Source organism: Drosophila ficusphila, unplaced genomic scaffold (genome assembly GCF_018152265.1).
Source record: "Drosophila ficusphila isolate 14025-0441.05 unplaced genomic scaffold, ASM1815226v1 contig_414, whole genome shotgun sequence".
Classification (NCBI taxonomy): Eukaryota; Metazoa; Arthropoda; class Insecta; order Diptera; family Drosophilidae; genus Drosophila; species Drosophila ficusphila.
Window position 1 is genome coordinate 3,221,220 of NW_025064328.1, and position 17,458 is coordinate 3,238,677.

At 43.9% G+C, this 17,458-nt stretch overlaps 8 protein-coding genes across 11 annotated transcripts; 5 read left to right on the top strand and 3 right to left on the bottom strand.

Annotated features, from left to right (window-relative positions):
- Window positions 1-57: 57 nt before the first annotated feature.
- On the bottom strand, window positions 58-1,117 carry LOC108087785 (transmembrane protein 186). Of its 2 annotated transcripts, none has more exons than XM_017185316.2 (3): window positions 1,008-1,117; window positions 831-912; window positions 58-761 (listed from the first exon to the last, which is right to left on the bottom strand). In XM_017185316.2, coding segments are annotated over exons 2-3 (615 nt in total). In that variant the 5' UTR covers window positions 832-912; window positions 1,008-1,117; the 3' UTR covers window positions 58-147. The 2 variants fall into 2 exon arrangements, with proteins under 2 accessions (XP_017040805.1, XP_017040806.1); XM_017185317.2 differs by having other exon boundaries at window positions 58-778.
- A 98-nt stretch (window positions 1,118-1,215) lies between these two features.
- Window positions 1,216-3,430, top strand: LOC108087782 (aquaporin-11). Of its 2 annotated transcripts, none has more exons than XM_017185313.2 (4): window positions 1,216-1,321; window positions 1,950-2,130; window positions 2,285-2,698; window positions 2,790-3,430. In XM_017185313.2, the coding sequence occupies exons 2-4, from the start codon at window positions 1,953-1,955 to the stop codon at window positions 2,996-2,998; spliced, it is 801 nt and encodes a 266-aa protein (XP_017040802.1). In that variant the 5' UTR covers window positions 1,216-1,321; window positions 1,950-1,952; the 3' UTR covers window positions 2,999-3,430. The 2 variants fall into 2 exon arrangements, with proteins under 2 accessions (XP_017040802.1, XP_017040803.1); XM_017185314.2 differs by lacking the exon at window positions 1,216-1,321 and adding an exon at window positions 1,608-1,756.
- On the top strand, window positions 3,349-4,336 carry LOC108087788. The gene is made up of 5 exons (XM_017185321.2): window positions 3,349-3,352; window positions 3,607-3,699; window positions 3,763-3,947; window positions 4,006-4,141; window positions 4,220-4,336. The coding sequence occupies exons 1-5, from the start codon at window positions 3,349-3,351 to the stop codon at window positions 4,273-4,275; spliced, it is 474 nt and encodes a 157-aa protein (XP_017040810.2). The 3' UTR covers window positions 4,276-4,336.
- Window positions 4,337-5,338: 1,002 nt separating this feature from the next.
- On the top strand, window positions 5,339-6,175 carry LOC108087787. Its single transcript, XM_017185320.1, has 4 exons — window positions 5,339-5,568; window positions 5,617-5,765; window positions 5,816-5,951; window positions 6,011-6,175. Exons 1-4 carry the CDS (start codon window positions 5,460-5,462, stop codon window positions 6,082-6,084), a joined length of 468 nt encoding a protein of 155 aa, XP_017040809.1. The 5' UTR covers window positions 5,339-5,459; the 3' UTR covers window positions 6,085-6,175.
- On the bottom strand, window positions 6,170-9,192 carry LOC108087776 (muscle M-line assembly protein unc-89). Its single transcript, XM_017185304.1, has 5 exons — window positions 9,101-9,192; window positions 8,570-9,034; window positions 8,319-8,509; window positions 7,853-8,260; window positions 6,170-7,790 (listed from the first exon to the last, which is right to left on the bottom strand). Exons 1-5 carry the CDS (start codon window positions 9,104-9,106, stop codon window positions 6,194-6,196), a joined length of 2,667 nt encoding a protein of 888 aa, XP_017040793.1. The 5' UTR covers window positions 9,107-9,192; the 3' UTR covers window positions 6,170-6,193.
- Window positions 9,193-9,414: 222 nt separating this feature from the next.
- LOC108087823 lies at window positions 9,415-10,708 on the top strand. 2 transcript variants are annotated; one of them, XM_017185392.2, is made up of 6 exons: window positions 9,415-9,549; window positions 9,605-9,749; window positions 9,803-9,928; window positions 10,016-10,165; window positions 10,221-10,476; window positions 10,591-10,708. In XM_017185392.2, exons 1-6 carry the CDS (start codon window positions 9,422-9,424, stop codon window positions 10,608-10,610), a joined length of 825 nt encoding a protein of 274 aa, XP_017040881.1. In that variant the 5' UTR covers window positions 9,415-9,421; the 3' UTR covers window positions 10,611-10,708. The 2 variants fall into 2 exon arrangements, with proteins under 2 accessions (XP_017040881.1, XP_017040882.1); XM_017185393.2 differs by having other exon boundaries at window positions 9,605-9,641.
- On the top strand, window positions 10,624-13,340 carry LOC108087822 (origin recognition complex subunit 3). The gene is made up of 4 exons (XM_017185391.2): window positions 10,624-10,825; window positions 10,891-11,688; window positions 11,818-13,055; window positions 13,125-13,340. Exons 1-4 carry the CDS (start codon window positions 10,799-10,801, stop codon window positions 13,219-13,221), a joined length of 2,160 nt encoding a protein of 719 aa, XP_017040880.1. The 5' UTR covers window positions 10,624-10,798; the 3' UTR covers window positions 13,222-13,340.
- LOC108087821 (valine--tRNA ligase) lies at window positions 13,246-17,134 on the bottom strand. Its single transcript, XM_017185390.2, has 5 exons — window positions 16,884-17,134; window positions 16,580-16,747; window positions 15,259-16,521; window positions 14,052-15,081; window positions 13,246-13,991 (listed from the first exon to the last, which is right to left on the bottom strand). The coding sequence occupies exons 1-5, from the start codon at window positions 17,067-17,069 to the stop codon at window positions 13,489-13,491; spliced, it is 3,150 nt and encodes a 1,049-aa protein (XP_017040879.1). The 5' UTR covers window positions 17,070-17,134; the 3' UTR covers window positions 13,246-13,488.
- Between the last annotated feature and the right edge of the window lie 324 nt (window positions 17,135-17,458).

Genomic DNA, 17,458 nt, shown 5'->3' on the forward strand with positions numbered 1-17,458 from the left:
AAAATTTTTATACTAAACAAAGTAGAAAAAGCTCGGGAAAACAAAAAACATGTTACGTAAGATAATAAACCGGCTGTGTACAAGGTTTAGTAATTTTAATAACAACAATATTCCACCGCTACAACAGTTTACTACTAACGACAATAATCAATCTCCAAAGAGACCCTCAAATAGTTGGGGATCGCTGACTTGGCCAAAACGGTTAAGAAGCTTGTATCGCTTCTTAGGATCGCTACGCAGGCAGATGGGCGAAACGAATCGCAGTCGAGATGGGCTTGCCTGTTCGCAGCTGGGCAGTAGATCCTCTGTTTCCAAAAGGCTCTCTTGTCGCCTTCCCCAAAAGTCAACGTAGGCTAGTTTGATCAGATCCTGCTGCTCGTTCACGTAGATAAAGCCAACGAGGTTCGCCGCCGCGTAACTGGCGAGTGTGAGGGTGACCAGACCACTGATTCCCACAGCAGAGTAAATGGCCAGTGCATCCGTGGACAGTTGTCCTGCGTTTCCGAGGGCAAAGACTATGGGCATTCCAGCTGCCGTGAGCACTGTCTGGTAGACTTTCAGCTTACTTATTGCAGCCACAAATCTTATGGACGGCAGGCTATAAACGGTCCGCCACTCTGTAAATCCGGCTTGGTCATTTGCCGGGTTTTTAGTGATAGATTCTGTTGCGAGGCGGCGTTTCTGCACCGGCTGAATGGCTAAAGACATGCAGCTCCGCCATGGCAGATTTGAGGGCCGTATCCTGACCAGTAGCTCCAGCACTACCAGCAAACAAAAACTTAACTATTAATTCAAAATACGTTAAATTTTATAATATTAACTTTACTGACTTTCATGAATGTTTTGATGTTGCAATTGTTAAGTTCCTTTTATACTAGGCAGTTTGTATAAGTTGCTGTTTTTTGTTAGATTCTAAAAATATGTATTAAATTTATTGACTTTAAATGTAAACATATATTCCAATTTAATTGAAATTAAATAACTATAAACAATATTTACATATTTACCTTGCATAAGTGTAAGTTTAAACCAGCTGATCAGTGGCTTGTTATCGATATGCCTTCCCAATCGATAACTCGTCGCCGGCATTTTGCGCGGTGCTTTTATTTTGAAAATTGGCGCTCTCTTTGCCGTATAAGTCTACTATTACGTCAGGACCCAGCGTATAAATATAGCAGAGCTAAATGATTTCCCAGCGAGCAGAGAGTGATCAATAAATAAATCACTTATACCAGGTCTCAGTCGACGAACAGTTTTCGCAGTCTCATTACGCGGTCCTCTTGCTGCTTTTAGTTAATCCAAGTCGTATTTTAATTCCAAAGTATGTGCAAAAATATGCAAAAATGTTTATTAAGAATTTTTTTATAAAAGCTTTGTCCAAAAGTCCAATGTTTTCAATATTTTGTTTTTATTTGGATTGTTTGCGCGGTCTAGCGTCAGCCAAAACATTTATTTTTAGTGCTTCGCCTTGTGCATTGAATTCGGAAATAGTTTTTGCACACAAAATACACTAGTTTACAAACAATGCTTACAAGATAAGGGGGCCTTGAAAAAAGGGTCAAAAAGTTCACCTTTTTATATGTTATCCACAGTAGAAATGTAAAAGCCAACTTCTTATGATTCAAAATGTTTTAACTAAATAAATACTTATAAAATTTTCGCGAACACAAAATTGCTTCTTTAGTCTTCATGATTCAAAAATATTTTTATCTTAATTCATAGATACTTTTTTTTAAGTTTTCTACAAAATATTTAGGTAAGCCTCATAGACTTTTGAACAAAAATAAATATTTCAATGTGTCTTGTTAAGCATTACAACCTCGATTTTGTCGAAGATGATAACATGAATATTCTAATTCAGAAATGATTAGGCTAATAATTCTTTTGAATTTTTTGGCTTACAACATTGTATTGAAGAGTTAAATAAAACAAATTATTTTAAAACGCAGAAAATGTCGGCGACAGCACTGGGGATCAGCTGCCTGTTCATGGTGGGCTACTGTGTGGCGGCCCAAATCGCTCGGGTGGTCAGCCGGCGATTGGTTACCCGGGAGGGCATCGTTCCCATCCTGATAAACGAGGCTATCGCCGCCGCCGAGCTGTGCTCCTGCTGCTTCGAGCTGATTATAGGTAAGTACAAACCTTGTTTAAAAAATCGAAATGCGGTTTTGGGATCTCCACAAGCTTTTGAAGTTCCAAAATGGTTAATGGTTTTTAAGTTCCATTTTCAGAAAATGCTGTAAAAAGTTTCTAAAATCCCACTCGCTTCAACTCTTCCTTTCAGTGGCCGACAACTTTGGGGTGTCGATGTACGCCGTCTGCCTGTTCCTGCTGACCATCTGGTGGGGTCGTGTCTGGGGCGACGCCTCCGCCTGTCCGTACACGCACATGGAGGACGTGGTGGAGGGACGCACCAGCTTCAAGGAGATGGCGCTGCGCAGCTGGGCGGAGCTGATGGGCGGCTGCTGTGTGTACCGGGTGGTGCAGTTCGTCTGGTGGCTGGAGCTGGCCGAGACCCATCGCGGACGGGCCTTCGAGTCCTGCAACGCCGACCTGCAGGTCAGTCCATATGTGGGCGCTGCCATTGAGGGCGTGGCCACGCTGCTCTGCCGTCTGGCCTCGAAGACAATTAGCGAGAAGGAGCCGCGCTTCGGCAGCTACATCGACTCCTTCATCGGCACCAGCTTGGTGGTGGCAGGTGAGTGGCGTAGCGCTTTTCCGATCCGATCCGCCAGCCAAACATTGGTTTTTCCAAGTAGTTTACGCCTTTAACTATATGTTGCTTGCAGCCTTTAACTTCTCCGGCGGCTACTTCAACCCGGTCCTGGCCACCGCCCTCAAGTGGGGTTGCCGCGGCCACACCCACCTGGAGCACATCATAGTCTACTGGATTGGCGCCTGTGCCGGGGCGGTGCTCTCCATTCCGGTCTTCAAGCTGTCCATCGTTCGGCGCATCCTGCTCGGCGAGGAAGCGGGCTCGAAGTCAAAGCAGGAATAAGTCAGAAAGGAAGAACTCGTTTTTCAAATACGGGTTCTTCTATTTTGTGGTTTGGAGTTTAAGCCTCCTTAATTCTAAATTAAACCAAAAAGATTACCCAAGATAATCGCTATCTATAAATTAATTATGTTGCCAAAAAATTCAAGATATCTTGTATACTAAACTTGTTACTTATGCAATGCAACAATCCCTTTTATACTACGAGTATCGGGTTGTTTATAATTTATTAATTATTTTAGATAAAGATTGTGAAATTGGATAGAACTGTATAAATTATGAAATATTTATGTAAATATTAACTTAAAGCACTGCACAGCTTGTCTTGAAACATCATTTAGCCAATTTTAGCAATGTGTTGTTACTTCTATTTAGAAACTAAAAATAAAAGTTCAAAACTTTGACAAAGACAATAAAAAAAACCCAAACACCTTATCTAAGTAAATATTTATTCATTTCTTGGCAAGGAGTGCCTTGGATCACTTATCATTTAAAAGACAGAGTTCAAAAAAGAAATTCATTATTGTCGGTACTATCACTGAAAACCGGGTTAGGAAATCATTTTATTTTAACAGTACGAATTTTAATAGTCAAAAATGGGTTTGGTTGAGACATTTTTTTTTTATTCGAGTTGAAGTGGGGAGTGTTCATTATTGGATGCATAGATATGATCCTGAGCATTTTTTGCGGATGGTGGTTACCATGTAAGTTAACGGTTGATTTGCATCGCAATGGCGTCTTTTATTGCCATCGTTTTCTTTTAAAAGGGATTCCGCGACGAGCGGAGGATGATTTCTATTTGATGACAGCTCCCTCAACCCAAAAGTGGTGGAGAGAAACTTACATTGAGACTTACTACAATAGGTTTGGCTACACAATGTATGTCTTCCTGTTGGTGGTCCTAGTCCTTCACGTTGGATCGTGTATACTTCTGCTGGTCTCCGCAATTTGGGTAAGTTCATGCACATCTAGGGATTGACTACCTCCTGCCACCTTTTATTGTTTTTTAGGAGGCAAAAGAGTGGGCTGCTCCCTATTTGGCCACTGCCATAATGCGTTTCGTTGTGTTGCTTCTAATTTTATGTTGGATAGTCAGCAAGTCGTATGATTGCACCACTAGTTATTGGTTTATCGGCTTAAGTCTTTGTAAGTTTTCTAAAACATTGTAATTTAAAGAAAAAAAAAAATCCATAGTGCATCTTAAAATCCTTATCCCTTTTACAGTCACATTTCCCTACTTTTGGCTAACAGTCGTTTCGTGGTATAATCCTTTTGAATAACTGATATATTTTAAATGTTCTTAACCTATTACAAATTTTTTAAAAATCAATCAATTTCGAAGACTTTTAGTTTAAATTTTCGGTAATAAGGATTGGTATACAGAATTTTTCATTTATAGGTAAGTGTTTTAAATATATTTATACATAAGTTTTTGCCTTTCGTACGTTATTTTTGTTTTCAAAATCAAACCATCGTAGAGCAAATTGCCATAAAACCTTTTATTACTCACTGCTAAAAATTAAAAAAAAATAATTAAATGGGTTTTCCTACAGTCGATAGCTGCTGCTGCTGTGAGCTAAAATGGGGGGCTCTTATTGTCGGTATTGTGGATTTGATCCTTGCACTTGTAGTTCCTGCGGAAGCCAGATGTGAGCTCTTTCAAAGATCTCCTTTGATGAAAAACCCATCTAATAATGCTTCTTTCAGGGCTCACCGTCAGAAGAGGCTGGGCTGCAGAAGAACATTACTTGGACATACGTTCCTATGACTCAAGAAACTACCATGCCAACTATTTTGTTTACTTTGTCGCCCTAATTGTCCACCTCGTCCACGTCGTTGCCTGCATTCTGGTCATCATTTCCGTTTGTGTGGTAAGTGGCAGCACCTTTCAGATCATAATCGATGAGTATTTTGGTGCATATCAACGTTTTTTTAGGAAAAAAAACAACTGGTTGTGATGTACCTAATAACAGGCATTATTAGAATTATATTTGACCTGATATTTTTTATATACTTATGTATAGAAGCCCCAGCTGTATGGAGCTTGTGTCTTATTTTAGTTGGAATTGGTAAGTTTTTGAGAGGGTAAAGCGGAGTTCATAGTAAAATAATAGTTGCTGTTAAGTTCTGTCCTGTTATATATAGACTTATATTATACCAAATATCGATTTCAATCCATAGCTTTCGCTGTCTACTTCTGGATTATCATTCACTCGTGGTTCAAAAAGCTGGGTGGTAAAACCCCACTCAAGTAATACGCTCGAAATTAATTGCAGATAAAATGGAAGAGTTCTCTATCTCTCAAAATTAAGAAAGAATACATCAATGAATCAACGATGCACAATCCAAAGTAATTTCCATATCAAACCGTCGTATATAAATCTGTCATTAAAATGTCCTGTCACGACAAAATTTTGATCAAAGATTCGTTGACAGTTTGACTCGTTAAGCTGAATAAGAATAAATGTTGTCGACTTTTAGGAAGTGCTGCTGCTGTGATCTAAAATGGGGAGCTCTTATTGTTGCTATCATAGACATGATGATGACGGCTGCCGTTGTTCTGGAAACTAAGTGTAGGTATTAAAACCATATCTGGAAAATACTTACCCAAAATATCTTAGATTTGGCGTATTCAGTGAAAGATGATGATATAGACGATGATATGATAAGCTTTGATGTTGGTCCGAACTACTTTCTTTGGATTGGCACCCTTATTATCCACTTTGTCCACTTAGTAGCCTGTGTTTTCGTCATGATTTCTGTTTGGATGGTAAGTGACCGCCACTCAACCGATTAAATGTATACCTCACTGTCTTTCAGCAATTTAAAAATCTTATTATTCCGTACCTAATAATTGGCATAATTCGCTTTGTTTATGACTCAATACTCCTTGTTTATGTTTGCGTTGAACTTGGCCCCGTATATCTAACATTGCTGCTTATCCTAAGTGGCTTAGGTAAGATTTATTTACTGCACTCAACTGATAACTCAAAAGTAATAATATATTTTGAACAGGAGCTGCGATATTCTTCTGGTTCGTCGCCTACTCATGGTTCAAGATGCTCGGTGAATCAAGTTCCGCAAACTAAATAGTATCCAAATTTTGCTTTCAATAGTATAGTGTAGTTCAAATTGTTCATACTTGCAGTGTAACCAAAATAAATTCTAAATTCAAACGTTTATAAACGACTTATTTATTTATATAGGTTTGTCGCCCGTTTGTATTTCCATTGGCGTCGGTCGTCGGCGTCGACAGCGCCGTTTTACTCGCAATATGACCTCGTCGTTTACTTGCTCGTACTGGTAGTCAGTATGGCCTAAAGAACAACGCTTTGTCACCGTTGAGGGATCTTCACCCAAGCTGCTTTGCAACGTTTCGTCAATGGTGACATCCTGGCTCACCGCCGAGAAATCCAGTCGGACAACGGGCGATGGTTCAGTCGGACTCTCCAGGTTAATTTTCCGCTTTTTAAGCGGTGTTTTCTCAGTCGCCGTCTTTATTGGGGACACCAAGGGTGATGTCTTCGCAGATTTCACCTTGGACTTTGACGGACTGCGCTGAGTGGGAGATTGGCTTAGGATCGCCTTTAGGCTTTGCGCCTGCGAAGCTCTATTTGATGTTGAGGTCACCACAGTTTCGTCTGGTGACTGCTGATGCAGTTGTTCCAATGCCATCTCAATGGCATCTTCTTCGATACTCAAATTTGGATAGGTAGGAGCCGCTACAATTGGAGCATCCTGCTCGTTCGTTAGCAAGTCCATAGCCGCTTCCAGAACAATCTCGTCGTTTTCATCGTTGTGGTCCAACTTCGTCGAGTCGGGCTTGGCGTATAAAACAGTGGCAGATTTCAAGGGAGCATCGTCCGAAGAGCTGGTGGGAGTTGGTTCATTTGACTCCTCCAAAGAAGGAACAAGGTCTTGCTCTATTTTGTCAACTAAACCGCAGCTCGGTTCATTTGTTGCGCAATTCGCGATTGTCATTTGATCCCTACATTGTTGGTCGACCTTAAGAGCAATATGGTCGATATCTGCTATCTTTGGCAATCGAATATCCTCTATTATTCGGACTCCGACCTCTGATTCAACATCGCTCTTAAGTTCCGAATGATTTTCAGTCGGTGAGCAATTGGGTTTTCCTGAAGACGTTTTTGAATTATCATTGTACTCATGACTAGTTTTAGTTGGTTCTGCCTGATCGATAATCCCTTCGTTTGTTGCCGCAGGATTGTCAAAATCTTCATGAGTATTATTCGATTCTTTATCCAATTTGGTGTTTGGGTTTTTTGCTTGCTTTTCATGGCGTTCCAGATGGTCCAACTGCAGCACTTTAGTTTTGGAATGTTTTCCTGAGCTTTCTTTTCTCTTTTCCCCATCTTTAGGACCTTCCAGATCCAAGCCTTGAATTGAATCCTTTGATTTATCTTGTTTGCCATTTTTTGATCGATTATTATCATGTTTTTTCACAGGCTTTGTTTCCTTTATGGTGAAATTGACAGATTCCGCAGCTACTGGTTTTGAAGTAAAGTCTAACCCCGGAATATTTTCATGTGTTGGTTTGCAGACTTCAGAGAAGAATCCATTTGTGTTTTGAGCAATTTCTTTGCATTGTTCTTTTGGTTCGCATGAGTAATTCTTTTTGATTTCTGAAGTATTACTGCCGGTTAACTTGGGCACGACTTTCCTTGACAGCGCCAATTCAGTTTCCATTTGGGTCATCTCATCAGCATGCAGTTCATTTTTTTTATTGCCATGCATGGTCGTCTTGGCTTGGGATTTTTCTTTTGAAGAATGATTTCTGCAACAAAAGTCAGATGTTGCTATCAACAAAGATAATCGATGTCCTCTTATCTCACTGACCTGGGCGACGGAGTACGGCTTCGCTTTCTGTTCTGCCTGGAACTATTCTCCCTGCTCTGCTGCTGATCCCGCCTTGCTGTGTGTTTTGGACTCCGACTGCGGCTGCGGTGCCGATCTTTGGACTTGTTGCGGCTCTCTGGGCGACGAGAGTGCGTGCTGGATCTTCGTTCGTTGGTCTTAGGAGACTTGCTTCTTCGGCTGTCCGATTTCTTGGTGTCTTCTTTTGCGGGCGCCTTTTTGACATCGTGATCTTTTGGGAACGTCTTAAATGGATTTTTATCCTTTTCCGCGTCATTCTTGGCAACCGTTCTTGACAGCGATTCTTTTGGGCGTTTACTTTCCTGGAGTTTTTCTTCTGATTCCTCTACCGCACGTCCTCGCTTTCGTCTGAAACACAAGTCGTCCTTTCTGTAGAAAGAAATGGTTTTTAGTCGGGACGTCGGGAAGTCAACGTTTGCTTACTAACTCATTTCGCAGCTGGGCAATCAGGGCTTCCTTTCTCTTCACCTCCGCCTTTGCGGTGTCCAGCAGATTTTGAAGATTCACCTCCATGACTTTAATCTTCTTTCCTAGCGCCTTGTTTTCAGTCTTAAGTTCCTGGATTTCGGCCTGCGCCCTTTCGTATTTAGCTTCCCATTCCTGCAGCTCTTTAGTTTTCTGCAAGATAGTATAATTGTGAAAGTACACTGAAAAAAGTGGTCCCTTTGCATGACTTACTTGATCCTCGGCCTCCTGAAAATCATCCAAATCGTCGTAAATGTCCAACTCCAAAGTTTTAGACTTTTCGTCTAGCTTTAATGGTTCTTTTGATTTTATCTCAGTTAAATCGTCGTACATGGCAAAATCGAGAGATATATCCCTTTTTTCCGACTTTGGTAAATCTTTTTCCTTAACCTCGTCCAAATCATTGTAGATGTCCAAATTAAGGGACGTATCTTTCTTGCCTGTTGAATCACTTGGTTTTAACTCGTCCAAATCGTCATAGATGTCCAATTCCATAGGAGTCGCCTTTTTGACTGGCCTTGCTGAGCCTGTTGACTTCTTTTCTGACAATTGCTGATCATTTAGATCCATGAATTTTTCCAGAGCTTTAAGTTGTTTGGTAGATTGTGCGGCGTTAGCGTCGTCCTCAGCGGGATCCCCTTTATCCGTTTCATTATCCGCCGCTGTTTGTTGGTGATCCTTAAAAATTAAGAAAGAAAAGTAGACTATAAGAGGACCATTTAACGGTGTGTTTCATTTAGCTACCTTCATGTTAAACTGATCTTCTATTAAATTATGAAACTTCTAAACAAAACTTCTTAGCCACCAGTTGAAAAACACACTTAGAGATGGTCAACAAATAGCGATGGGACTTCTAACTGTCCAATAATTGAGTATCGATAAGCATATTGAGGTGATTTTTTAGACCGTTAAATTCAAAACCTATGAAAGACTGCATTTTCCTATGTCCGTTATTAGTAATATTTGATATTTATCCGTTTAAAAAACAAAAACAACAAGCTACTCTTTTCTTTTTTTAACATTCCTGTGATAATCATTCCAAAAATACACTCCAAACAGTTAACAATGACAGACATTTCGGAAAAAAGTGAATACTATAAAAAAAAGAGAAGGAAATTTGCACTAATCTCATACCTTTTGACCGCATTATTTTTAATCGTAGCGCTGTTGCAATGGGTTCTTTTCCACATTGTGTACGTTTTTGAGTTCCTTTCATTCGCATTATACTAACCCATTTCTAATTTTTAGAGACGGTATCAACGCGTTTTTTACAACTTACTACTGGGTAAGCTGCATTTTTTTTGTGATTGGTCTTGTACTTTTGGTTGTGTTTATTTTCTTTGAGACATTACGTTTTAATAAAATTGTAAACTGGCTGTTTGCGGTATTAATTGTAAGAAAAAAAACATTTTATTTTTTTAAATTTTAAAAACTTTTTGATTTTAGTTTGAATGTATTGTGCTGGGTATGGCACCACTGATTGTTCGCCACTATCGGTTTCAATTCATGTTTAGCTTTTTGATTTGGACCATAGTTTTGGCCATCTTTATTATCTGCGGTTTTTGTTTACCGGTAAGTAGTCAACGAAATTCTAAAAATTAAAAAAAGCTCTTTGATTTTTTTCTGAATTTAATATTATCTTATTTATGATATTTAAAGCTTGATCTAACCTTGGATGTGGTGGTGCTTTTTGTACTGGCTGTTGTGTCAATTATTGGAGCTATTTACTTCGTGATGCTTTACATCGTAGCTAATGTGCCATATTCCTTTCTAATCGCGCGTGCTTTTATTGTAATCAGCATCTTGATGGTTGGTATAAGCGCTTTCAATAAATCCAGAGATCTGAGATCATTCTTCTTTACAGTTCGTCATGTACCACGCTCAAATTATTAATGGGGGAAGGTTTGCCGAGATGCGCACAAATGACTACTTTCTGGCTGCGATTATTCTGTTTTTAGACTTCTTACTGCTTTACCTCTTCTCGTTCCAAATGGGTCCAAAATGGTCGGACCCTTGTGACGACGAACAATCGGTAAATTTGGTGCTGTTTAAAGACACAACGAGGAATAGTTCTTCGTCGTCTGATTGGTCGTATTCCACCAATTACACGACCACTGAGGGTAAGTTAAGTGTTTAAGCAATTTTAAAATCAAATTCAAAATGTTTCACATGTAAAACGTGATAAAAACCTCTTATCGCTGAGTTGACCTTTTTAAAAATTGCCGCCTTTGCAGAATACACCACTGATTTCTAGGCCGTTACTTAACACTGTTACCAGTTGGCGCCAAACACCTTGCAGCTGCCAGCTGATTTTATTTCGCGTTCCCACCGGTGAAGAAACCTAAATTGGCACACAGCAAAGCTGACCTAAACAAATAAGTAAGCGCAACCAGCAATCCCAGTACTCCACAAAAACTAAGTGCAGTCAGTAGAAACCCAGCGATGGATCCCACAATTTCCGTGTCTAAGGTGAGTGGTTTGGTTACTATTTACAGGAACATTGGCTTATGTTTTTTTGGTTTTCTTCATTTAAGGGTTGTTTTGTTTATAAAAACGGTGCTACACGAGCCGGCAAAAAGGCGTCTAGCAAAAGGAAGCGTCCTGCTCTGGGATCAAGTAGCCTATTGGGAAAGGAAGTGGTCCAGCAACCGTTCTACGTGGAATATCGCAATGCCTGGAACCAGGTGAACACTCACATTACCGACCTACAACAGCGAAGTTATGCCCGCACTCTGGAACAGCTGGTAGACTTTGTAGTGGCCCAGGGACAGCGGACGACACAGGATGAGGTCCTGCCCACCGCCGCTCTGCTGACGGGCATCAATCAGCCGGATCACCTCAGCCAGTTTACAACATTTACCCAACGGCTACACGTTCTGCGGGCTGCAAAAGTCTGCGTGCTTCAGTCGCGAGATTGTGCCTCTCTCAAAGCCGCAGTGGAGTCCTTGGTCTTCGGTTTGGTCGAAGGTGATGCCGAGGCAGAGGACATTGAGGACGAGGAGGAGGATGTGGCCGACCGCGATCGCAAGCGACTGCGTCGCTCGCAGTGCACCATGAAGCAGCTTAAGTCCTGGTACGCCAACAACTTTGACTCAGAGCAAAAGCGGCGCCAGTTGGTCGTCATCCTGCCGGACTTTGAGTGCTTCAGCGCCAACGTGCTGCAGGATCTTATCCTAATCCTTAGCGCGCACTGCTGTTCACTGCCATTCGTTTTGGTTCTCGGTGTCGCCACGGCCATGACTGCAGTGCATGGTACTCTGCCCTACCACGTCAGCAGCAAGATTCGTTTGAGGGTTTTCCAAACGCAAGCCGCCCCGATGGGTCTAAACGAGGTAAGATAGTAACGATAATATAATATAAATAATATAATAAATATTTAACTTATATATTTTTTAACGACTTTAAAATCTGTTTTAAAAAGCGTAATAAAATTTATTTAATAACCGAGTTAAATATCCTAGGTGCTGGACAAAGTTCTGCTGTCGCCCAAGTACGCATTCCACCTTTCGGGAAAGACCTTCAAGTTCCTGACCCACATTTTCCTGTATTACGATTTCTCCATCCACGGATTTATTCAGGGCTTCAAGTACTGCCTGATGGAGCATTTCTTCGCTGGAAATGCGTTTGCACTTTGTGCGGACTACAGCAAAGCTTTGGGACGCATTAAGCAGTTGACACACGATGACATGGAAACCATTCGAAGACTGCCCTCTTTTAGGCCGTACGTTGAGCAGATCAACGACTGCAAACGGATTATAGCTGTGCTTACCGACGACGAATATCTTAAGAAAAAGCTGCCGCAGTTGTTGCGCGACTGCCTTCTCCACTTCCTGCTCTTTCGCAGCTCCCTGGAGTTTCTCACGGAACTGGTTGGGGATCTGCCACGATGTCCACTAGGAAAACTACGTCGTGAGTTGTATGTGAACTGTCTAAACAAGTCGCTCATCACGATGCCGGAGTACAAGGAGTGCCATCAGATGCTTAGTTTTCTCTCCAAGGATGAGTTCGTTTCTAAGGTTAACCGCTGTCTCGAGAGAACGGAGCAATTCCTGGTCAACGAGATTGCTCCCCTGGAACTTGGCGAAGCCTGCACAGCTGTGCTTAGGCCTCAGTTGGAAGCTATTCGCCGATCAGTAAACGATGTGATCACAGCTACCATGACGGCCGTGACAACAACATCGCCCAACGAAGGCCGACAGGCAGTGGATAATCTTAGTCAGGTGGCTTCGCGTCAGGAGCTCAAGGAGCAGCTATTGCAGCGCAGCAAAGAGGACAAGAACCGACAACAACTAAATACTCCCACCACGCAGTTTGCACGAGCTTTGCAGAAAACTCTTCAGTTGATCGAGACGCACATTGTCCAGGAGCATCTCCGCCCGTTGCAGGACGCACCGCCAATCCACGAGCTGTTCGTTTTCAGCGACATTGGGACAGTGCGCCGAAACATAATAGGAGCTCCCCGAGCTGCTCTACATACAGCTTTGAACAACCCGCACTTTTACTTGCAGTGCAAGTGCTGCGAACTCCAAGATCAGACACAACTCGTAAACACCCTGCCCGATCTCTCCGTGGTGTACAAGCTGCATCTGGAGTGCGGCCGCATGATAAACCTCTTCGATTGGCTGCAGGCCTTCCGATCTGTGGTGAGTGGCTGCGACAACGAGGAAACAAACCAGGAGCAAATCGATCCTCAGATTCAGTGAGTACTTAAACTGATTCCCCACTGATATGGCTGCTTATTCTGTACGTTTTCCCCTTCTCAATTTAGAGCCCGCTTCACTCGCGCCGTAGCCGAGTTGCAGTTTCTGGGTTACATCAAGATGTCCAAGCGCAAAACAGATCATGCCACCCGATTAACCTGGTAGTTCGGAAGTTAAAGAACCAAAATCTTTTAGCGTATATTATTTTCTATTTATTTATACCGGCAAAATTTAAAGTGTGGGACGTAATAAATAAACAAAAAATCATTGATTGATCGATCTAATCTGTTCAAAATGCATTAATTGTTTTTTGCGAGTGAAGCGCATGTGTATGTATATTTTTTCTTAAGCATTAAGCCCAGCAGCCAGCGAGGCAAGCGTGCTCGAATATCAATTACTAGTGTCACCGACTGGCGGCTACCATTTCCCTGTTCACATCAGTTTCAGTGTCTCGATGGCGGCAGCAATGCGCTCGATCTCTGCCCGCGACTCGGTGAGCTTCGTCTCGTTGGCCTCCTGCACCTCGGCGGGAACCTTGGTGGCATAGTCGGCGGCCTGGATGGCCTGAGTCAGCTTGCCCACCGTCTGCACCAGTTGGTCGCTCTTCTTCTGCAGCTTGGCGATCTCTTTGTCGGCCTCCACGAGTCCCTTGAGCAGCAGATGCACCTCGCATTGGCCGGTCACTGTGAGGATGGCGCAACCGGGCGGTGCTGGGCTGTCGAACTCCACCTTGGAGCAATAGGATATGGTGGCCAGATCGCTGGCGTAGCGTTTGAGTATTTCACGTGGCGCCGCGTCCGTGCACACAATATACACCTCGGTCTTGACCTTGTTGGGCAGATTGTAGTCGGATCGAGCGGAGCGAATGATGCGTGCAGCCTTTTGTACAAACTCCACGTCTGCCTCTATTTTCGTGCTACGCCAGGAGATATTGCCTAGAAAAAAATATAGTATTATTACGGATTCTTGCGTTTGGATTTAGGTTAACATCTTACTGGGATAGCTGGCCACGCAAATGCTGGGCGCGGGTTTGGCCCTCGGCAGCCGCTGGTAGAGTTCCTCCGTGATGAAAGGCATAAACGGAGAAAGCAGACGCAGGCCAAAGTCCAGGCAAACGTAAAGTGTGCGCCTAGCGGCGGCCTGCTGCTCCTCAGTTCCGCTTTGGAAGACCGGCTTCAAACACTCCAGATAAACGTCGCACAAGTCGTACAGCCAGAATGCGTAGCAAGCGCTGGTGGCGGCAGCAAAGTCATACGTCTCGAAACCATTGTTGCATGCCTCGATGGCAGAAGCCAATCGCGACAATATCCAGGCGTCCATCTGGTTGATCACTTCCGACGCATTGAGTTCCGTGTCAAACTTCTCGGAGCCGGTGAAGTACAGCAGGGCAAACTTGGTGGCGTTCCAGAGTTTGTTGCAGAAGAAGCGATATCCTTGGACGCGGTTAATGTCCAGGTTGATGTCGCGCGCCTGCGTGATGTAGGCACACAGGGCGAATCGGAGGGCATCAGATCCGCACTCTGGAATACCCTGCGGGTAGTCCTGCTTTTGTCCAGCCTTCGCTTTTTCGATTTCGCGTGGATCCAGGTTGGAGCCCACAAGTTGAGCGTTGAGTCCCTCCAGCGTGATGCCGCAAATGACGTCCATCGGATCGATAACATTGCCCAGAGACTTGGACATTTTGCGACCATGCGCATCCCTGACCATTGGGTGGAGGTATACCTCTTTGAACGGCAGCTTGCCCAGCAATTTCTGGCCAAAGAATACCATGCGAGCCACCCAGAAGAAGAGAATGTCATGACCGGTCTCCAGCAGCGATGTGGGATAGAAGGTCTCCAGGTCCTTGGTTTTGTCTGGCCAGCCAAACACGGAAAAGGGAAAGATGCCCGAGCTAAACCACGTGTCCAGGACATCCTCGTCTTGCTTAAGTACAATTTTACTGGCATCCACTCCGAATCGTTCCGCTGCCTTGCTAAGAGCCTCCTCCTCGGTGCGTGCCACAATCCAGTATTGCTCGTCATCGTTCTGTGAGGAATACAATTAAGAATGTTTAAGTAACTCTTAGGGAAAAACGTTTAATTTAAAGAATTGATTGTAGTTACGTCTTTTTACGCACCACTTTTCCATGTGCAGACTGTCAAGTCAAACATTATATTATATATTACCCCAGATAAAACTAAGACTCAAAATAGATTCACTCACCGATCCGGTTTGAATTGAAGGGTCGCTGAAGCTGACATGGTAAGCGGGAATCCGGTGGCCCCACCACAACTGCCTCGACACGCACCAATCACGAATACCATCCATCCAGTGGTACCACGTCTTTGTGTGGTGCTCCGGTATTATCTTCAGTTCACCTGAGCGAACAGCTTCTGTGGCGGAGGCGGCCATGTCCGAGCAGCTTACATACCACTGAGGCTTGATTAGCGGTTCCACAACGTCCTTGGAGCGACTGCAAATGGGCACCACCATCGGATTGTTCAGAGTCTCGCGGTAAAGATTCAGCGCCTTCAGCTTCTCCAAAATCTTCTTGCGGCAATCGAATCGTTTCATTCCCGTGAACTCGCCGTAGTCGCCGATTATGAAGCCATCGTCGTTGAAGATCGTGATGAAGGGCAGGTTACAGCGCTTGCCAACCTCATAATCGTTAGGATCGTGGGCCGGGGTAATCTTCACGGCTCCCGTACCAAAAGCCATGTCCACGAACTCGTCACACACGATCGGCAGGCGTCGCGTGGAGAACGGATGGACGACGAACTTGCCGTGCAGATGCTTGTAGCGCTCATCTTGGGGATGCACGGCCACAGCTGTGTCGCCCAGCATCGTCTCGATACGGGTGGTGGCCACAACGATCTCCTCATCACTACCCTCAACTTTGTATGCGAACTTGATCAGCACACCGAACTCCACCTTGTCATCGTAGCCGGGAATTGAGAGGAATGTGCGACCGGGGATCTCCACCTTGTCCACTTCAATGTCCGAAATGGCCGAGCGCAGAGTGCAAGACCAGTTGACCAGCCGGGAGCTGCGGTAGATGCTGCCCTCCTCGTGCAGGCGGACAAATGCTTCGGTCACAGCGCGGCAGAGTTTAGGATCCATGGTAAAGGCCACTCGCGACCAATCGTAGGAGGAGCCCAGACTCTTGAGCTGATCGTAGATGCGGCCGCCCTTCTCACGACGCCAGTCCCAGATGCGCTCGATAAACTTCTCTCGGCCAAGATCGTGCCGCGAGAGCTTCTCGTCTCGCCACAGCAGCTTCTCCACCACAACCTGGGTGGCGATGCCAGCGTGATCACAGCCAGGCACCCACAGGGTGGTGCGTCCCTTCATGCGGTGGTACCGCGTGATTGCGTCCTCAATAGAGTTGGTCAGGGCGTGACCCAAATGCAGGGATCCCGTCACATTTGGCGGGGGAATAATCATCACAAACTTGCCATTCGGGTTGGGGGCATCAATCGACTCGCGCTGAGGGATCAATCAGGATTAGTTATTAAGTTCATAGGTAGAAACAAAATGAACTCACTCCGTACTCGGGCGTGAAGAAGCCCTCCTTCTCCCACCAGCTGTACCACTGGGCCTCCACGTATCGTGGACTGTAGGCATCAGGCAGCGGTCCACTAAGGTCCTTCTTCTCCCCGGGCGCTGTTTTTGCCGTGTAGACGGCAGCCTCTTTCACCTCCTTGGTGCGCTTCTACAATGGGTTGGGAAAGTACAAAAACCATTAGGTTTCTCTTGTAACAATAGGTTGCAATTACCGCCTTTCACTTGGCCACATAACCTCGATTCGAGAGCCCAATTACTGGTACTAGTGTATTTTGGTGACTTACCTCTGGCTTCTCCTTCTTTTCACCCGCTGCTGGAGCAGCCGCTGCCTTCTTGTCCAGCTTTGCCTGCAGCTTGGCCAGCTTTTCCGCCTTTAGGCGCTCCTTCTCCAACTGCTTGGCAGTCTTCGGAGGATCACCTCCTGCTCCGGCCGGTGCACTGGCATCGTTCTGCTGTTCAGCCTCGGGCATTTTTATAGGTGGTCGCAGGTGTAAATCTGGCTGGTTCAATCGTGAGTTAAGTGATGAAATGGCCGGAGTTCATTACTCACTTGCAGTTGAACGGGAGTCGCAGAAAAAACAGATGAAAACGTGTGCACTTTGTGAGCAGGGTTGTCAACATATGTCATTATCAATATAAAATGCCCACCATGCATATTAGTTTTTATATTAATATCAGTAAACAAATGTTGTTTTAATAATAAAATTTATATAAATAACTTACATATACCTTATTTGGCAATTTAAATATATATACAATCTAGTATTTCATATTATCATCCCAAATTAAAAAATGAGCATTGTATAAAACTGTTGTATTTTAAATTTGAGTTTTGGTTGTCAAGGCTATGAGGGTATAA

Excerpts from the sequence above, each read along its gene's own strand:
- LOC108087823 (XM_017185392.2), top strand. The coding sequence starts at position 9,422 with ATGACAGACATTTCGGAAAAAAGTGAATACTATAAAAAAAAGAGAAGG. Across the intron at positions 9,929-10,015 it reads TCTGCGGTTTTTGTTTACCG|CTTGATCTAACCTTGGATGT; the intron begins GTAAGTAGTCAA and ends TGATATTTAAAG. Across the intron at positions 10,166-10,220 it reads TTGTAATCAGCATCTTGATG|TTCGTCATGTACCACGCTCA; the intron begins GTTGGTATAAGC and ends TCTTCTTTACAG.
- LOC108087788 (XM_017185321.2), top strand. Across the intron at positions 3,700-3,762 it reads TTGCGGATGGTGGTTACCAT|GGATTCCGCGACGAGCGGAG; the intron begins GTAAGTTAACGG and ends TTCTTTTAAAAG. Across the intron at positions 4,142-4,219 it reads GTTTATCGGCTTAAGTCTTT|TCACATTTCCCTACTTTTGG; the intron begins GTAAGTTTTCTA and ends TCCCTTTTACAG.
- LOC108087821 (XM_017185390.2), bottom strand. The coding sequence starts at position 17,069 with ATGCCCGAGGCTGAACAGCAGAACGATGCCAGTGCACCGGCCGGAGCA. Across the intron at positions 16,748-16,883 it reads AAAAGAAGGAGAAGCCAGAG|AAGCGCACCAAGGAGGTGAA; the intron begins GTAAGTCACCAA and ends AACCCATTGTAG. Across the intron at positions 16,522-16,579 it reads TCTTCACGCCCGAGTACGGA|CGCGAGTCGATTGATGCCCC; the intron begins GTGAGTTCATTT and ends TTGATCCCTCAG.
- LOC108087782 (XM_017185313.2), top strand. The coding sequence starts at position 1,953 with ATGTCGGCGACAGCACTGGGGATCAGCTGCCTGTTCATGGTGGGCTAC. Across the intron at positions 2,131-2,284 it reads CTGCTTCGAGCTGATTATAG|TGGCCGACAACTTTGGGGTG; the intron begins GTAAGTACAAAC and ends TCTTCCTTTCAG. Across the intron at positions 2,699-2,789 it reads CACCAGCTTGGTGGTGGCAG|CCTTTAACTTCTCCGGCGGC; the intron begins GTGAGTGGCGTA and ends TGTTGCTTGCAG.
- LOC108087822 (XM_017185391.2), top strand. The coding sequence starts at position 10,799 with ATGGATCCCACAATTTCCGTGTCTAAG. Across the intron at positions 10,826-10,890 it reads CCACAATTTCCGTGTCTAAG|GGTTGTTTTGTTTATAAAAA; the intron begins GTGAGTGGTTTG and ends TCTTCATTTAAG. Across the intron at positions 11,689-11,817 it reads CCCCGATGGGTCTAAACGAG|GTGCTGGACAAAGTTCTGCT; the intron begins GTAAGATAGTAA and ends TAAATATCCTAG.
- LOC108087776 (XM_017185304.1), bottom strand. Across the intron at positions 8,261-8,318 it reads ATTGCCCAGCTGCGAAATGA|AAAGGACGACTTGTGTTTCA; the intron begins GTTAGTAAGCAA and ends TTCTTTCTACAG. Across the intron at positions 7,791-7,852 it reads AGCCGTACTCCGTCGCCCAG|AAATCATTCTTCAAAAGAAA; the intron begins GTCAGTGAGATA and ends CTTTTGTTGCAG.
- LOC108087787 (XM_017185320.1), top strand. The coding sequence starts at position 5,460 with ATGTTGTCGACTTTTAGGAAGTGCTGCTGCTGTGATCTAAAATGGGGA. Across the intron at positions 5,766-5,815 it reads TCATGATTTCTGTTTGGATG|CAATTTAAAAATCTTATTAT; the intron begins GTAAGTGACCGC and ends ACTGTCTTTCAG. Across the intron at positions 5,952-6,010 it reads GCTTATCCTAAGTGGCTTAG|GAGCTGCGATATTCTTCTGG; the intron begins GTAAGATTTATT and ends TATTTTGAACAG.